This window comes from Budorcas taxicolor, chromosome 5 (assembly GCF_023091745.1).
Source record: "Budorcas taxicolor isolate Tak-1 chromosome 5, Takin1.1, whole genome shotgun sequence".
Classification (NCBI taxonomy): Eukaryota; Metazoa; Chordata; class Mammalia; order Artiodactyla; family Bovidae; genus Budorcas; species Budorcas taxicolor.
Genome location: NC_068914.1, coordinates 113,635,976 through 113,653,882, shown reverse-complemented (window position 1 = coordinate 113,653,882; position 17,907 = coordinate 113,635,976). Strand labels below are relative to the sequence as shown.

The window sequence follows — 17,907 nt, the reverse complement described above, 5'->3', positions numbered from 1 at the left end:
ACCAAGACTTCCCCACACACTGCTTGCTTACATTCTCATACCTGTGAGAAATACTCATGAGTGTTCAAGGCTCAGTTCAGTTCTAGTCTCCAGAAACAACCCACTCTCTAACCTTAGGTGTTCCTTCTGCTCCTACTCCCTTAGACGCTAGCTATCAGTCTACCACAGCATTTATCGGACTATATCCAATTCCTGGTATATTTATTGTTCTCTCCTACTAGACTGTGAACTCACTGAGGGCAGGACTCTGTCATCTCTGTATTTTCAGGTTCCAGTACTCCTGTCTAGCTTATATTTGATGCTCAATAAATGTTATGGATGACAAAAAAAATCAATGAACGAATGAAAGGAAAGAAAAGTAGAAAGAAAGAAACACAAATTCAGGAAACTGTGTGACATATACCGAATGTTTCAGGAGCTACAGGAGCAACTAGATGGATATAACGGGCCCAGTGATTGTCATCCAGACAATAACTAAGTACATCCTAATCAATACTGTAGCTCTTATCCCTATTGCCTTCCACTCTCCTCCTTCTACCTCCAGTTTTCACTGCTCTTTCTTCCAGCTCTCCTGGTTAATAACTTACATTCATATAGGGCTGTTCTCTTTACATTTACTACCTTGTAATTCTGTGACAGTTATTATGTATCCTTTTGTTTGGCCAAGGGAACAAGTTCAGAGAGGTTTTCTCCATTTTTGTTTAGGCTTGAGACATGACAGGAGAACTTGCAAGCACTGCAGAATTCCACAACCTCCTGGGTTTGGTAACACGCAGGTGTGTTAGCAACTCTGACTCGGCCAAACATGCAATATTGGTGAAACACGAATAAAGATATAAGTATTCATCCAAGTGTTTAGAACCAAGTTCAAGAAGGAATTCTTACCCATGGCTTGTTTCCCCATGGCACACTGATATGTGTTTCTCGGGGACTGGTTGTGATGAGGGTACGGGATCAGGCCAGCACAGACTCCAAGGAGAGTGAAAGGTTCAATCTCCAAGTGGGTGGTATCTCTATCAAGTTAATTAAGAATCAGACGTCTCAGGCACCAAGTACAAAATAAATATCTCTTTAAGGATATAAAAAATATTACTATCCAGGCCCCAGAGGGATCTAGACAATAAAATTTAAGTTTACATAAATACATATAAAAATCTATATATAAAACATATATAATAAATTTATATAATAATAAAACCTCATAATAAAATTTGATGCTAGTAAAGCTGATAGGAAAAAATCCATACATAAATAAAATATAATAAAGCAAATTATTTTTTTCAGTGAAACTAAAATGTGCAACTTTATTATATGAAGCAATACAGGGAGACAATATAGAATGCCTATATAAAAAAATAAAACATTATTACATACTAACTAATAATAACAATAACTAACACTTTTTAAGAAATTACTATATTAAGCACATAGAAACGCAGTATCAAAAATATCTACATGGCACAACATTGTACATCAACTATACTTCAGTTGCAGAAGGAAATGGCAACCCATTCTGGTATTCTTGCCTGGAGAATTCCATGGACAGAGGAGCCTGGTGGGCGACAGTCCATGGTGTCACAAAGAGTCAGACACAACTGAGCAACTGACAAACATACTTCAACAAGTTTTTAAAAAAATTTAAAAAATAGATCTCTGTGGATGAGTAGCCTGCTTTCTCCCACTTTTCTAACTTATATCAATGAAAAAGTTGTATTATCATCTTAGAGAGAGGAATATGTCCCCTTTAAGAACAATTACTAAGACCTGAAGTGAAAAGTTAAAGTGTTAGTCACTCAGTCATCTACGAGTCTCTGCGGCCCCATGGACTGTACCCCCAGCAGGCTCCTCTGACCATGGAATTCTCCAGGCAAGAATACTGCAGTGGGCTGCCATGCCCTTCTCCAGGGGATCTTCCTGACTCAGGATTGAACCTGGGTCTCCTGCACTGCTGGCAGATTCTTTACCGTCTAAGCCACCACGGTATCAATACTGTAACCACTAGCTAAACATGGCTGTTGAGCACTTGAAAAGTTAGAATAGTGTAGTAGCTGAGAAGCTGAATTTTTAATCAGTTATTTTAAATCTTTTAGTTATGCTTGTAATCACTTAAATGTATTAATCTACCTTTTCAATTGTAAATGTTATGAAATCAGATCAAGTATTTCCAATGAAAATTTAGCATCCAAATTGAGATATAACTACACACCAGATGAGACTTAGTAGGGAAAAAAATGTAAATTATCTCAATATTTTTATAATGATTACATGTTAAATGATAAGGCAACTGAGATACTTCAATGGGAAAGGGCAGCCAGACTGTTTTTAGGTCTTGATGAAACATCTCACATCCAGGACCTGTGGTCTCCAATGACCCTCTATCCCTCCCCTGAGTGTTTCTGAAGCACAACCTTAACTGTAATTTCAATAGTTTACAGTACTTCTGAAGAGAAGTGATTTCCAAGATAACCCAACACATCATGGAGAATTAGTTGCAATGTACATGGCAAAGATCTCCCACTTATCCAGTTATCCATCTATTTATTTTTCAAAAAATGTGTACTGAATTTTGTCCCTCATTTGGTTAGAGAGCATGCTTTCTATGCAGTCTTTGGTTTTGAAGAATACAATTCTGACCTCACGACCTCGCAGAAGCCCAATCCTCTAAGACACTTTAGGTCTTTGTCAGCAGAAAGGAAAATGGCTCTAGGCTTTGTTTTCTTTCTGTTTTCTTTGGATAGAAAAACAGCTTATAGAAAAATTTTATAACCAAGAATGAAACAGTTTGTTAAAAGGTACTGTTCTGTTTATATTTAATATGATGGCCAATTTGACCAATCCAAAAAACTTTATTTTTTCTTATGTAAAAATTGGGATAAGCTGAAAATGAAGAAGGTAAAGATCTGAGTTTCCTCTTTTTTCATGACAAGAACATATATAAGATTATATGAAAGTCCAAACTTTCAGTCTGGATTTGAATTTTACAAAACAGAAAGGAATTTTATAGGATTGGCCAAAAATTTACTTGGGTTTTTGTGTAACACCTTATCATTTAATATTATTCAAAACTAAAACCACTCTAAGCTTCTATCCTAAACAGGAAATAGGAGACTTCCTGTTCACCGTGCATAAGGGCATTAAATTTAGCTCAAATTAAGAATAACTGACCTGTTGCTTGCAATAGCGAAAAAATTAGAAATAGCCTAAATTGTCATCAATAGTGGAACAAATTAAATAAGGTTATTTATGTACAGACAACATAATCAAAAGCAATTAAAATATTTATATGTATAAATATATACACATACATTCATGTGGAAAAAAATCCAGGATGATAATGTTAATAGTGTTGAGTTAAAAAATCAAGATGGAGTATTACTCAGCCATTAAAAAGAATACATTTGAATCAGTTCTAATGAGGTGGATGAAACTGGAGCCTATTATACAGAGTGAAGTAAGCCAGAAAGAAAAACACCAATACAGTATACTAACGCATATATATGGAATTTAGAAAGATGGTAACAATAACCCTGTATCCAAGACAGCAAAAGAAACACAGATGTATAGAACAGTCTTTTGGACTCTGTGGGAGAGGAAGAGAGTGGGATGATTTGGGAGAATGGCATTGAAACATGTATAATATCATATAAGAAATGAATCGCCAGTCCAGGTTCGATGCAGGATACAGGATGCTTGGGGCTGGTGCACTGGGATGACCCAGAGGGATGGTATGGGGAGGGAGGTGGGAGGGAGGGTTCAGGATTGGGAACACGTGGACACTCATGGCAGATTCATGTTGATGTATGGCAAAAGCAATACAATAGTGTAAAGTAATTAGCCTCCAATTAAAATAAATAAATTTAAATTTAAAAAAAAGAAAAAAAAAAAACTTTGTACCTGTTTTCACACACACACACAAAAATATCAAGATGCTGAAAATAATTGTAACCATGCAGGTATGTTTGCATTTATCTAAAAAAAAATCTAGAAGAGTACATATTAAACCTTTAGCACTGGCTACTTCTGGAGGGTGGAGTTTGGTGGAATGGGGAATTACTTTATGCATTTCTACATTTTAATAAATATCCTAAGTATGAATTACTACCACTTTTTTTCTTATTTTTAAAGTAAAATTCATTTGATATATGGGATAACTTGGTGTTGGGTAATACTGATAATCATTTTCCTTTGCAGAGGGAGATTTGTGACACTGTATAGGAGGCAGTGATCAAGACCATCCCCAAGAAAAAGAAATGCAAAAGGCAAAATGGTTGTCTGAGGAGGCCTTACAGCTATGAAATGAAGAGGAAGCCAAAGGCAAAGGAGGAAAGACAAGATTTGAATGCAGAGTATCAAAGAATAGCAAGGAGAGATAAGAAAGCCTTCCTCTGGGATCAATGAAAAGAAATAAAGGAAAATAACAGAATGGGAAAGACTAGAGATCTCCTCAAGAAAATTAGAGATACCAAGCGAACTTTTCATGCAAAGATGGGCACAATAAAGGACAGAAATGGTATGGACAGAAAAGAAGCAGAAGATATTAAGCAGAGGTGGCAAGAATACACAGAAGAACTGTACAAAAAAGAGCTTCACGACCCAGGTAATCTTGATGGTGTGATCACTCACCTAGAGCCAGACATCCTGGAATGCAAAGTTAAGTGGGCCTTAGGAAGCATCACTATGAACAAAGCTAGTGGAGGTGATGGAATTCCAGTTGAGCTATTTCAAATCCTAAAAGATGATACTGTGAAAGTGCTGCATTCAATATGCCAGCAAATTTGGAAAACTCAGCAGTGGCCACAGGACTGGAAAAGGTCAGTTTTCATTCCAATCCCAAAGGAAGACAATGCCAAAGAATGCTCAAACTACTGCACAACTGCACTCATCTCACAAGCTAGCAAAGTAATGCTCAAAATTCTCCAAGCCAGGATTCAACAGTATGTGAACCATGAACTTCCAGATGTTCAAGCTGGATTTAGAAAAGGCAGAGGAACCAGCAATCAAATTGTCAATATCCATCGGATTATCGAAAAAGCGAGAGAGTTTCAGAGAAACATCTATTTCTGCTTTATTAACTACATCAAAGCCTTTGACTGTGGGGATCAAAACCAACTGTTGGAAAATTCTTCAAGAGACAGGAATACCAGACCACCTGACCTACCTGCCTCCTAAGAAATCTGTATGCAAGTCAAGAAGCAACAGTTAGAACTGGACATGGAACAACAGACTGGTTCTAAATCGGGAAAGGAGTATGTCAAGGCTGTATATTGTCACCCTGCTTATTTAACTTATATGCAGAATATATCATGAGAAATGCTGGGCTGGATGAAACACAAGCTGGAATCAAGATTGCCAGGAGAAATATCAATAACCTCACATATGTAGACGATATCACACTTCTGGCAGAAAGCAAAGAAGAACTAAACAGTCTCTTGATGAAAGTGAAAGGAGAGTGAAAACGTTGGTCTAAAACTCAACATTCAGAAAACTAAGATCATGGCATTAGGTCCCATCACTTCATGGCAAACAGATGGGGAAACAGCGGAAACAGTGACAGACTTTACTTTTTGGGGCTCCAAAATCACTGCAGATGGTGATGCAGCCATGAAATGAAAAGACACTCGCTCCTTGGAAGGAAAGTTATGACCAAACTAGACAGCTTATTAAAAAGCAGAGACATTACTTTGCCGACAAAGTCTGTCTGGTCAAAGCTATGGTTTTTCTAGTAGTCAGGTATGGATGTGAGAGTTGGACTATAAAGAAAGCTGAGTGCCGAAGAATTGATGCTTTTGAACTGTGGTGTTGGAGAAGACTCTTGAGAGTCCTTTGGACTTCAAGGAGATCCAATCAGTCCATCCTAAAGGAAATCAGTCCTGAATATTCATTGGAATGAATATTCCAAATGAATATTCCAACTGATGCTGAAGCTGAAACTCTTAATACTTTGGCCACCTGATGTGAAGAACTGACTCATTGGAAAAGACCCTGATGCTGGGAAATATTAAAGGCGGGAGGAGAAAGGGGACAACAGAGGATGAAATAGTTAGATGGCATCACCAACTCAATGGACATGAGTTTGAGTAAACTCCAGGAGTTGGTGATGGACAGGGAGGCCTGGCACGCTGCAGTCCATGGGGTCACAAAGAGTCGGACACGACTGAGCAACTGAACTGAACTTGTAGCAGTAAACAAAACAGACAAAATCCCTGCCTTCATGAAGCTTCTACTGGAGGGAGATAGACAACACACAGATGCATCAATAAAATGTGCATTTTACAGATTTTAAGATTTAAGCACTAGAAAAATAAAGTTGTGAAGGGGGTGGACCAAGGAAGGGTTTCTACATTAAATAGGGTGGTCAGGAAAACTCGCTGAGAAGGTGGTGCCTGAGTGAAGACCTGGAGAATGTGAAGGAGTGAGCCATGCAAGTAGGTGAGAGCATTTCAGGCAGAGGGCTTGGGGCAGGAACGTGAAGACGAGGCTAGCGTGGTCAGAGCAGAGTGAGGGAGGAGATGGCACAGCGGCACAGATTCCGTGTAGGAACGTGAAGGCCTCCGCAACGACTGCAGAGGGAGGAGGGGAAGCCACTGGGAGGTGGTGGTGGGGGAGGGGATTGAGAAAAGCAGTGACGAGAGCATTCTGATCCTTGAAGAATAGACTATGTAAGAACAGGTGCAAACCTAGTCAGATGCCTTTTGCAACGGTCCAGACAAGCAATGGCAGTGGCCTCCAACAGGGTAGTATGTGAATGAGAGCTCAAATTCTGAGTATACCTGGAAAGCCCACATGGTGTGTTAAGTGATTAGATGTTAGGTGCAGGGCAGAAGAGAAGGCAAAGCTGAAACTGAGGTTTGGGCTTGAGTAACCATGATGGAGGCTTCCTTGGCAGCTCAGGGGTAAAAAACCTGCCTGCCCCTGTAGGAGACATGGGTTTGATCCCTGGTTTAGGAAGATTCCCCTGGAAAAGGAAATGGCAACCCACTCCAATATTCTTGCCTGGAATATCTCATGGACAGAGGAGCCTGGTGGGATACAGTCTGTGGGATCGCAAGAGTCAGACATGGCTTAGTGACTAAACCACCTCCACCATATAACACTTCTCCTTTACACTCAGTCAATCTTGAAATGAGGGGTATAAAAATTGTACTTTGAGAGAGCATACATTTAAGAATGAAAAGCTGACTGAAAAGCATTATTTACTAAATTATAGTAAGACAAAACTAAAATGGTACATTTCATCTGGCAGCAGAAAGCAGAAAAGCACTTTCCTGATTGAAGACATAAATAGTTATCAGGTGGCAGTATTAACCATTTAACAATATAACTGCAAAAATTCTCATTTTAGGTAACTAGTATCTTGGTGGTTTAGTTTCTAAGTCACGTCTGACTCTTGCAATCCCATGAACTGTAGCTTGCCAGGCTCCTCTGTCCATGGGATTTTCTCAGGCAAGAATACTGGAGTGGATTGCCATTTCCTTCTCCAGGGGATCTTTCCGACCAAGGGATCAAATCCTGGTCTTCTGTATTGAAGGCAGATTCTTTACCGACTAAGCTATCAGGCAAGCCCAAAGTGGTACCTTAGCCACAAGCATCTGACAGCAAGTGATATAAATGTCTTTTAATGTATTTCAAATGGAACACAGATATTTCTAAAAATATCATTGTTCTAGAAGAAACACTGTGGACACATTAACATTTCATGTCAATACTGCACGTAAGTTTAGAGATATCTTTACAGCAAAACAACATAGGGAATTTCTGCACTGACAACAGGAATTCAGATATCCACTGACAAAATCAACCCTGAGAGATAAACACACCATTACATAGCCTGATTCATTAGTTCAAGTTTTGTCAGTAATCGAAGTCAGAGAAGCAATTTCTTTTAAGAAATACACACGATGTGTAAAATGAAAAGGAAGGATAACTAAATCTCAAGATTACTTGTTAGCAGTTCTGTGATACTCTTTGGATAACCAATGGATTATGCTTCATTATAAAACAGAATACTCCTAACAGTTCCTACTAAGAAGTTCTGTTGTGTAACAGAACTGAAGATGAAATGAAAAAAGGAGGCTGTGTCTAGCATCAGAACAGGTTTTAATTATGGCTGTTATGGATCCTACTTACTTATTAATTGTATGTTCATAGAGTGCGATGTTACAGTCATTTTCTTCATTCACATCTAAGTATTCAACCAGACTCTCATGTAAAAAATCTTCAAAATTCCTGAGAAAATATTGGTGAAATGGACACTTAAAAAGCATTTTACTGCCATATTTTATATGCAATAATGGAAGATATGTGCTTTCATTTAGCCTCAAAGCATTCTTCTCTCCCAAAAAGTACCAATACATTGGGATACTTGAAACATGTTATTCTTAGACCACAGTTATCACAAATCACCAAAATATTAGAAAAATCTGTGATTCTTGTTAATCTGGTCCTGCTTTTAAAAATACCTTCTCTGATTTAAAAAGTCCTATATGGTGAGATACCCAATATCTACATTAACATAACTTTCTCCTACTACTTCATCTGTGCTGATTTACACCAACAATCTATAACCTGCATTATCTGAACTGATAAACATTTTTACTATGTCCAAGCAAGCTCACATAGAGAAGAGGTTTTTAACAGGTTGTTATATTCGGTAGAGAGGAATTAAGAGACTAAAACTGAAAATATGCTTTTCGTAAAAGCTCAGCTCAAACACTGTTACTTCCGTTTAGGTCATATAAATGAGTCTTAAGGAGACTGAGAAGTTTTGCTTTTGGCTACGTACCTATACCCCTGAGCCAGCTCTTCCATATGTTTATTTGTGACTGCAGGTTTCTGTTTCTTTACAATTATATAGGGTCTGGAAGAGAAAAGAACAGCTTGACAGCAATAGCTCAACAGAAGAATAAAACCAATAAATTCACTATAGTGAAGTGAGGGAAGCTATAGACGTGTTTCTGGATTGTTTGAGGACACCAGGTATTTTTTACAAGTGTGAGAGCACAGGGGCCTATTTTCTCTTTCACATACACAAGCACATGTTTACACACATGGTTACTTCGTCCAAGCATCTTTGGAAATATTTGGTTCTGAATGAGAAAGCAATGTGAAATAATACCTGATAAAGTCTAGCAAAAAAAAACACACACTTTAATACCTTAAATATCATATGTTTTTGTAAATGCACCCATCATACCAAAAATGTCTTCTGATTTCATACTGGGAATATGGAGAAGTCAGCAGTCAGAGAGACCAGTCACTGAGAAAAACAGTGGCATTTTTAGTGAAGGTCTGATGACTGTCAGCTGTCTACAGTGCTTTTGCTTCAGGATAAACCTCACTGGACGACACTAGCAGGGTACTTAAAGCTACGTACAACCAAAGAGTGAGTATGAGCTGACAGAAAATAAAGCTTCCTCACTTTGTGATTTTTACTGATATCGTGGGTTTAAGTAAGGCAGAGAGCCTCGGTCCACACGTTCTGATAGATTAACCTGTAAATGCAGCGGGAACCTGCCTCTGAGGGCTCCGCTTGCGCGAGAAACGATGACACAAAGGACGGCGCGCGGCTTGGAACGTCAAGGGCTGTTGCTATTTGGACAAGTGGTTCTTGCAGAGAGGAGCCACTACCCGGCATGCACTTGTGCGCCCCACCCTCAGGTCCCCGCGCCCTTCGGGACTAAGGAGCACCTGGAGACAGTTAAGAGGAGGACTGGCACGATTACAAAAGGGGAAACAAGGTGCTGAAGATGCCTGGATGCACCTTGCAGTCCTGGCTGCTCCTCTCACCAGGGAAGCAGGAGCCCCACCCTGCCCCAGGTGGGGCTGCACTTTAGCTCAGGACAAGGGACTGAGGAGTGGGGACAGCAGGGACAGGCAAGGGAAGGGACTGCACTTAGCCACCTCAGTTACCTCTCACTTTATTCCATAAATTCTACTAATTCTTCTTGCCAGATCTATGTTGGGTCATTATAAAATCACTTCTAAAAAAAGAACTAGTTTTCTTTTTAGGCTATGCCGTATTATATTCAGTGTAGTGAAACATCTTAGAAAAGAGTAATCGAGAAAATGTCAGTGTTTTCCCCACCCTTAACTGGACCATGTAAGTGGCTGTAAGTAAGTACTCTGTGTTTGCCCAGCACCCTACAAGGCACTTACCACACCTTGTATCAATCCTAGGAAGGCACTGTAATCAAGGCCCACAGACTTAAGTAATAAACTCAAGAGTCACATGAGTCAGTAAGTGGAACATTAGGATTCAAACATGGGTATAAGCTTCAATTGGAGCTTTCTGATTGCAGAGAATAGGAACCAATGCTGGCCAATTTAAGCAAAGACGGAATTTTCTAAAAACTAAGAAGAAAATTTTAAAGAATTTACTAAAAGGCTCAAAACTTACTAGAAAAATAAGAATGAAAGAAAAAGGTGCAAGGCTCAGCCTCAGAAAGAAAAGGAGCCAGAACAGTCCCAAAGATCCAGAAAGGCAGGGGGAGCGGGCAGTCTCTTGCATGCACTGCTGCCAGGATGAATCTGTTCTGACCACGTCTTGCTCTCAGTTACTCTCCTTGGGATTCAAGCTCTCTGAAGAAAGTCTGACTGGCATGGCTTGGGTCATATGCCTGATCTTTGGCTGAGCAAGAGACAGCACCTGACTGGCCAACCCAAGAAGACCGCCAGTGGGGAAGGGCAATCCTAAGGAAAACAAGGAGAGCGACCGGAAGGAGAAAGGGAGGCTGGACAGACATAGGTAAAGGCAGTCCAGGTTCCCAGCTGTCAGACTTCGCAGCTCCTGCCACCTCCCCAACCACTGTGAGCTTGGCGACTCATGCCCTCACACCATCTGAGATCCCCAAAGAGAGACTCAGGTGAACTGAGTGAAGGCCTGGGAAACAAGGTGACATCCTCAGCCGAGGTACCCCAAAGCACCAGACACCATGTCATATTGGTCTCTATGTCCCCGTCTCTGACACAGCTGAACAAAACGGGCCCTAAACATCTTCCGAGTGAATACAAGGCACCTGCTCTTCTAAGGGTCTAACGTGGTGTCATCTCTTTGTGCCGCCACGTTTTCTTTCTTGCCATTCCTTAGCCTTTTTCCTTTTCTCCTTTATCCTTTAAAGCAACGGTACTCAACTCCCGCCTCTTTGTTTCCCCGAAGAATTTGGGCTTTTGTTTATTATTTATTTATTTGGCTGCACTGGATCCTAGTTGCAGCATGCAGGAACTAGTCCCTGACCAGGGATCAAACCCGGGCCCCCTGCATTGGGAGCTCCGAGTCTTAGCCACTGGACCACCAGGGATGTCTGTATGCATCCTTTAAAGCTCAGATCAGAGCACCAGAATAGAGTCGGTAAAATCAGGATTACTGGAGTAAAATGAATTCTAAAAACTTTCCAGTAAAAAACAGACTCCACCACTATCTGGCTTTGGGTAATTTACTTAGTCTCACCAAATCCCAGTACCTCATTTGTTAAATGAAAATAATAATCCAACCTCATAGGGTTGAATGTGGTTAAAGCCTTACAGACAGAGCACCTATTAAGATAACACATAACGGCGAGCACTTACTACTCGCATCAGTTCAGTTCAGCCACTCAGTCGTGTCCGACTCTTTGCGACCCCATGAACCACAGCATGCCAGGCCTCCCTGTCCACACCAACTCCCAGAGTTCACCCAAACTCATGTCCATCAAGTCGGTGATGCCATCCAGCCATCTCATCCTCTGTTGTCCCCTTCTCCTCCTGCCCTCAATCCCTCCCAGCATCAGAGTCTTTTCCAATGAGTCAACTCTTCGCATAAGGTGGCCAAAGTACTGGAGTTTCAGGTTTAGCATCAGTCTTTCCAATGAACACCCAGGTCTGATCTCCTTTAGGATGGACTGGTTATCTTCTTGCAGTCCAAGGGACTCTCAAGAGTCTTCTCCAAAACCACAGTTCAAAAGCATCAATTCTTTGGTGCTCAGCTTTCTTCACAGTTGGTTGTTATTACTAATTATTTCTGCCTTTCCCAGCAGACTGATTTCTCTGAGGGCAGAGACTGACTCCCATTAATCTCTGAATCCCCAGTAGCCAATATGCATATTCATGAGGTGTTTGCTAACCGAATTAAATTTATCTTAACAATGAAAGAGGTTAAAGCAACTTCTAAAATAAAAACAAGTCCATTTCTTTCAAAAGTAAATAAAGAGATCTTAACTATTTCCAGCCACACCTACCTGCACAGCCTCCCTCCATCAGAGGAAATATAGACACATCGATCTGTCAGATTTGTTGAGATGGAAACAAACTCATTGATATAGCCTGCTCTTCGCATCAGTCGAAATGTATTCACCAGCTTCTTGTGATCTCGAATGACACCCAGGATGTTACCTAAGCAGAAAGAAATAAGAATGTTCAAGATTGAAATAAAAAATACATCTAATGGACTTCAAATATCTACTCAATAAAAACAATAACCAGCAGTGAGCAGTCATTTTGAAATACTGTTACTAAGCCTGCAGCCAGTCCACAAGGCTGGAGGGAGCAAGAGGGGTCAAGGGCAGCCCAGGAGACTCAAATCCAGAGCTGGCCCTACCACATGCTGACTGCATATCGCTGGTGAAGTCAGTCTGTCTCCTTATCTGTCAGCACTGTGCAGGGCCATGAACTTGGGCTCCAGAGCTCTGGAGTTGAACACTGGCTCTATCACTTCCACTGTGGTGATGTGAGGATTAAATGAGCTGATCTCCTGTACAGCACTTAGAACTGGACACAGCACTGAGTAATTGCTATCATGAAGCTGCTATTGTTGTCATTATCTGAGAGATGAAGCAGACAGACTTGGGCTCCCAGGGTGAGTGGGAGGATTCAGGGAGGTACTGGGTGAATGTGCAGGGTAAGGTCACATTCAGGGTGAGCTGCCAGAATTCACTGACCAGGCAGGCAGCGAACAGCCCCGTTTCCTTCCTACCAGCCTTCATAGTAGATGGTGAAGCCTCCCCAGAGCAGGAAGGATGGGGAGAAGAGGTGGGGGCTGAGATAAGGACAAGCACGTGCAGCACCCCAGGCAGGGGACAGACACCCAGGCCACCAAGCCACACCTGCGGCAGCGTCTCTGGAGGACCCTGAGAGGATGGGGAGGGGTGTGAGACAGCAACACATGGAGCTGGAGCAGAAGGAAAGGGACCCTCCTGCAGAGCCTGCCGACACTCACTCACTCAGTGGCTGAAGACAAGTCATCTCACTCTAAGGGCTGACCTGATTATTTCTGCAGAACGCCTCACATATTTAACTTGAACTTAAGGTTATCGTGTTGAACCTCGTTCCACTGAGGACACACTGGCAGCTGCCACAGGGTCTCTGCACCTTTACCTTTAGCTCTGACAGCCAAATCATCTCAGAACCTGGGTGACCCAGTCAATGGAAGAAGTGTTTGTTACCATTTTTTTCTACCTTTCAGTTAAGGTCAACCTGGGTCCGGAACTAAGGTATATTTAGGGAGTAGAGGCTTATTTAACTTATATGCAGAGTACATCATGAGAAACGCTGGACTGGAAGAAACACAAGCTGGAATCAAGACTGCCAGGAGAAATATCAATAACCTCAGATATGCAGATGACAGCAGCCTTATGGCAGAAAGTGAAGAGGAGCTAAAAAGCCTCTTGATGAAAGTGAAAGAGGAGAGTGGAAAAGTTGGCTTAAAGCTCAACATTCAGAAAACGAAGATCATGGCATCTGGTCCTATCACTTCATGGGAAATAGATGGGGAAACAGTAGAAACAGTGTCAGACTTTATTTTTTTGGGCTCCAAAATCACTGCAGATGGTGACTGCAGCCATGAAATTAAAGGACGCTTACCCCTTGGAAGAAAAGTTATGACCAACCTAGATAGTATATTCAAAAGCAGAGACATTACTTTGCTGACTAAGGTCCACCTAATCAAGGCTATAGCTTTTCTTGTGGTCATGTATGGATGTGAGATTTGGACTGTGAAGAAGGCTGAGCACTGAAGAATTGATGCGTTTGAACTGTGGTGTTGGAAAAGACTCTTGAGGGTCCCTTGGACTGCAAGAAGATCCAACCAGTCCATTCTGAAGGAGATCAGCCCTGGGATTTCTTTGGAAGGAATGATGCTAAAGCTGAAGCTCCAGTACTTTGGACACCTCATGCGAAGAGTTGACTCACTGGAAAAGACTCTGATGCTGGGAGGGATTGGGGGCAGGAGGAGAAGGGGACAACCCAGGATGAGATGGCTGGATGGCATCACCGACATGATGGACATGAGTCTGAGTGAACTCCGGGAGATGGTGATGGACAGGGAGGCCTGGCGTGCTGCAATTCAAGGGGTCGCAAAGAGTCGGACACGACTGAGCGACTGAACTGAACTGAACTGAGAGGCCAGTGGCAGAGAATTTGACTGCAGAATTAAAAGTATATTTGTGCTTTAAATACATAGTCAATTCCTTCCCCTTCCCCCCCAGACCGTTTAGGATCAACCTGCCTCCCCAGCAGACTCACCATTGAGGAAGACGAGGAACACGTTTGGGTAAGAGAGCTCTTCCCCACACAGTAAGCTCACATCTTCTACTCCCAAGTTACTGGCTAATTTGACAATGGGTCCATCTTCCATGTCAGTCGTGATGTGCGTCATAAGGGCCAAGTTTTTAACCAAACCACATGCCTAAAAGACAAAAGATAGTCATGTCTAAGAATGAACATGAACAACACAAAATACGGTCTGTGTCTGAATACAGCTCACCACTCTGCTGACAACAAGGCACAGTAGTGCAGCCTCACAGGGAACACTGTGGAGGTTCATACAAAGCCTGAAGGATGCACCTACCCTTTATTTCAGAGGAACTGATACTAAAGTCACAAGCGAGGATATAAATATAGATTTAGCCACAGAAATGCTCAGTACTATTTGAACTGGAAATGATGATGGCATTATAAATGTCCCCTCCCCAAAGAAACTGATTTACCTAAATTGTTATTTCCCAACAATAGCATATCATAGTCATTAAGACGACGACGTGTAAAAAGAGTAAAGAAAAACACTGATAACTGTGAATACATGAACATAAAACTTCTGGCATGAAATAAGAGTTAGTCTGCAAAATAACTGGCCAGTACTCTATAAGCTTCTTAGTCTTAAAAAATAAAGAAAGACTGAACAAACTGCTCCAAATTAAGACACTAAGGAAACCTGACTACTGAAAGTGCAATCTTGGGATCAGAAAAAACACGATAGGACAATTGGCAAAATCTGAGTAAGGTCTAGAAATTGCAATACTGTTACCAATGCTAATTTCATGAGGTTGATAAATATAATTATGTACTATAGTTACGTAAGACATCACATTTAGGGAATCTAGGTATAGGACAATTGGCAAAATCTGTATAAGGTCCAGAAATTGCAATACTGTTACCAACGCCAATTTCACGAGGTTGATAAATATAATTACGTACTATAGTTACGTAAGACATCACATTTAGGGAATCTAGGTGAATGATCATGTTAACTCTGCACTACTTTTGGAATTTTTTTGGTATGTCTAAAATTATTCCAAAGTAAAAAGGAAATGAAAAAAAATTCTTTTAAACTTCTATACAACCAAAGAAAAAAATTTAAAGCAAACATAAAGAAGGACTTAATATGACAAATTAAGAAAAAAAAAGCCACTTGAGACACATGTGATATTTAAAGATTACATCTTTAATTCTTAAAAACCATCTTCTGTAGTGATACACAAAACAGTATCTTTATGAGATTAGCTGAAGCAAGCTCTGGGGAACTTGGTGTCCCAAAGCTCAAGATGCATAGACTAGGCAAATTTGATAAGTGGCACAATTTTAGCATGACTTTCCATATGGTTTAAAATAAATTACGAGAACAATGGTAATTTCCAAAAATTATAACCCTGTATGGACTTCTATTTTTTACCTCTCCCAAGTCATAACAAATTCCTATACTTTGGAACATACATCTTTTACTTGCCCTAATTAAGTCATTTATTCATTCAGCATATATTTATGGGACCTCTACTCAGAATGAGGCTCTGGACTAAGGAGCCTGGGATACAGTGGTGAACCTAACATGGTTCCTTCCACCAGAAGTTTACAAGCTAGAAGGAATAAGATCAAGTGAAACCACTGATAGCTAACCCAAAGGAGAAAGAGCCATGACACAGGAAGTAGCTGGTGTCTTGTAAACCAATTTAAACTCCTTGGTTTAGTGTTCAGGTAACTGCTTACGGTTCCTATATAAGAAAGCAGGAATCCACTTTAAGTCTTGGACTGTATGCTTCTGGATGGCTGCAGTTGTCACTTTGATGTCCTCTAAGAAGAGTCAAGGAAAATAAGGAGTTGTTTAAAAAGAGCTCCTCCTGAGCAAAGGTGGTGAGTCTCCCAATTTTTCTTCCTATTCTTATCCCTTAGTCATTGAGTGGTTTGACTCTTGGGATAAAATAAAACAAGCAAGAAAATTCGGCCCATATGTCTCTTTAGGTGAGAAAAGAAAGTAAAAGTGTTACTCAGTCATGTCTGAGTCTTTTGCAACCCCTGGACTGTACCCTGCCAGGCTTCTCTGTCCATGGAATTCTCTAGGCAAGAATACTACAGTGGGTGGCCATACCCTTTTCCAGGATACCTTACCAACCCAAGGATTGAACCTAGGTCTCCCGTATTGCAGGCAGATTCTTCACCTCTGGGCCACCAGGGAATCCCCTCTTTAGGTGAGCTATTAATAATAAATCAAAGGCTTCTGGAGGTACTGTTTGGGAATGACACTGATGTTCTCACAGGCTGCATCAACACTTCTCTGGCAGATAAATGGCGGACCCCAGCGAGGATACAGCCTGGGGGAACAGGGCAGGAGCAGAAGAGCCATTACCTCTGACACAGCGGAGACCCTCAGGGACCTTACCTCTCCTTCAGGAGTGTCTGAAGGGCACAGCATGCCCCACTGCGATGGCTGGAGGGATCGAGGACCGCTCACTTTTCTTGTTTTTTCGAACTGGGAAGAGATTCTCGTCATCATGCCCAGTGCAGATATATATGACAAGCGAGACAGCACCTGAGTCACGCCCTGGCGATCCATTTTAAATCTCTTTAGAGACCAATTGCCCTGAAGAGAGAGGGGAGACATGAGACTACCTCAGACCGCTTGTGCTGCCTGCCACCCTGCAGTCATTCTGAGAGGCTCTGCATAGGAACTGCTTATTTGTGAAATTAGAGTCATGATATATATTCAGAAATCAAAAATCACAATTAAAATCTAGCCAAGTTACTCACTGGGGTTTTCTAGGAATTTAATGAATATTACCTATATCTAGCAACCACCTCAGAATGCTTCAATGGATTGACATTATCACATCAGAGCAGGTATTTTTCTAAAGAACTAATCACATTCTAAACAAGCCAGTTCAACCAGAGATTTTCACTGGAAGCAATAAGCTAACCAATAGAAAACTACCAATTTCTACACATATTTAAGGTAAAATGAGCCTGAAGCTCAAAGAGATAATTTCATGTTGGAATGTGCCATTATTTGGATGCCTTCCAAAATTAGTTTTAATTAGAGAAAAATATAGCAATAGAAAAAAAAAGTCTCTAATAGCAGTTATCAGGGGAAATGAATAAGTATAGGCTTATTAATCAAGGCTAAAAATTGTACATATTCACATTAATAAATATATCTTCTTTGGTTATCATGTCAATCTTAAAATAGATTTATATGAAATAAATCTTAAGCCTTAAATTTACTTTAAATGCATTAAAAGAACTGAAATACATTAAATATATTATTTTACAGAAGCATTAATTGTACACATTAAATATTCTCAAGGATAATTTAAAGATCAAGGTTAGGAATCAAATTTTCAACTCATGGTAACAAGAATTAACAGAAAATAGTATGCAAAGAAAAAACAA

General features: G+C 40.7%; 1 protein-coding gene across 1 annotated transcript in view; it reads right to left on the bottom strand.

Moving 5' to 3' along the window:
• POLR3B (RNA polymerase III subunit B) overlaps window positions 1-17,907 on the bottom strand; it is a 115,336-nt gene that overhangs the window by 48,167 nt on the left and 49,262 nt on the right. Inside the window, exons 14-19 of the mRNA XM_052639337.1 lie at window positions 16,901-17,101; window positions 14,494-14,656; window positions 12,213-12,366; window positions 8,783-8,857; window positions 8,128-8,226; window positions 886-1,013 (exon numbers count right to left, since the gene is read on the bottom strand). Coding sequence (XP_052495297.1) covers window positions 886-1,013; window positions 8,128-8,226; window positions 8,783-8,857; window positions 12,213-12,366; window positions 14,494-14,656; window positions 16,901-17,101 — 820 coding nt within the window. The remainder of the gene's footprint in view (window positions 1-885; window positions 1,014-8,127; window positions 8,227-8,782; window positions 8,858-12,212; window positions 12,367-14,493; window positions 14,657-16,900; window positions 17,102-17,907) is intronic.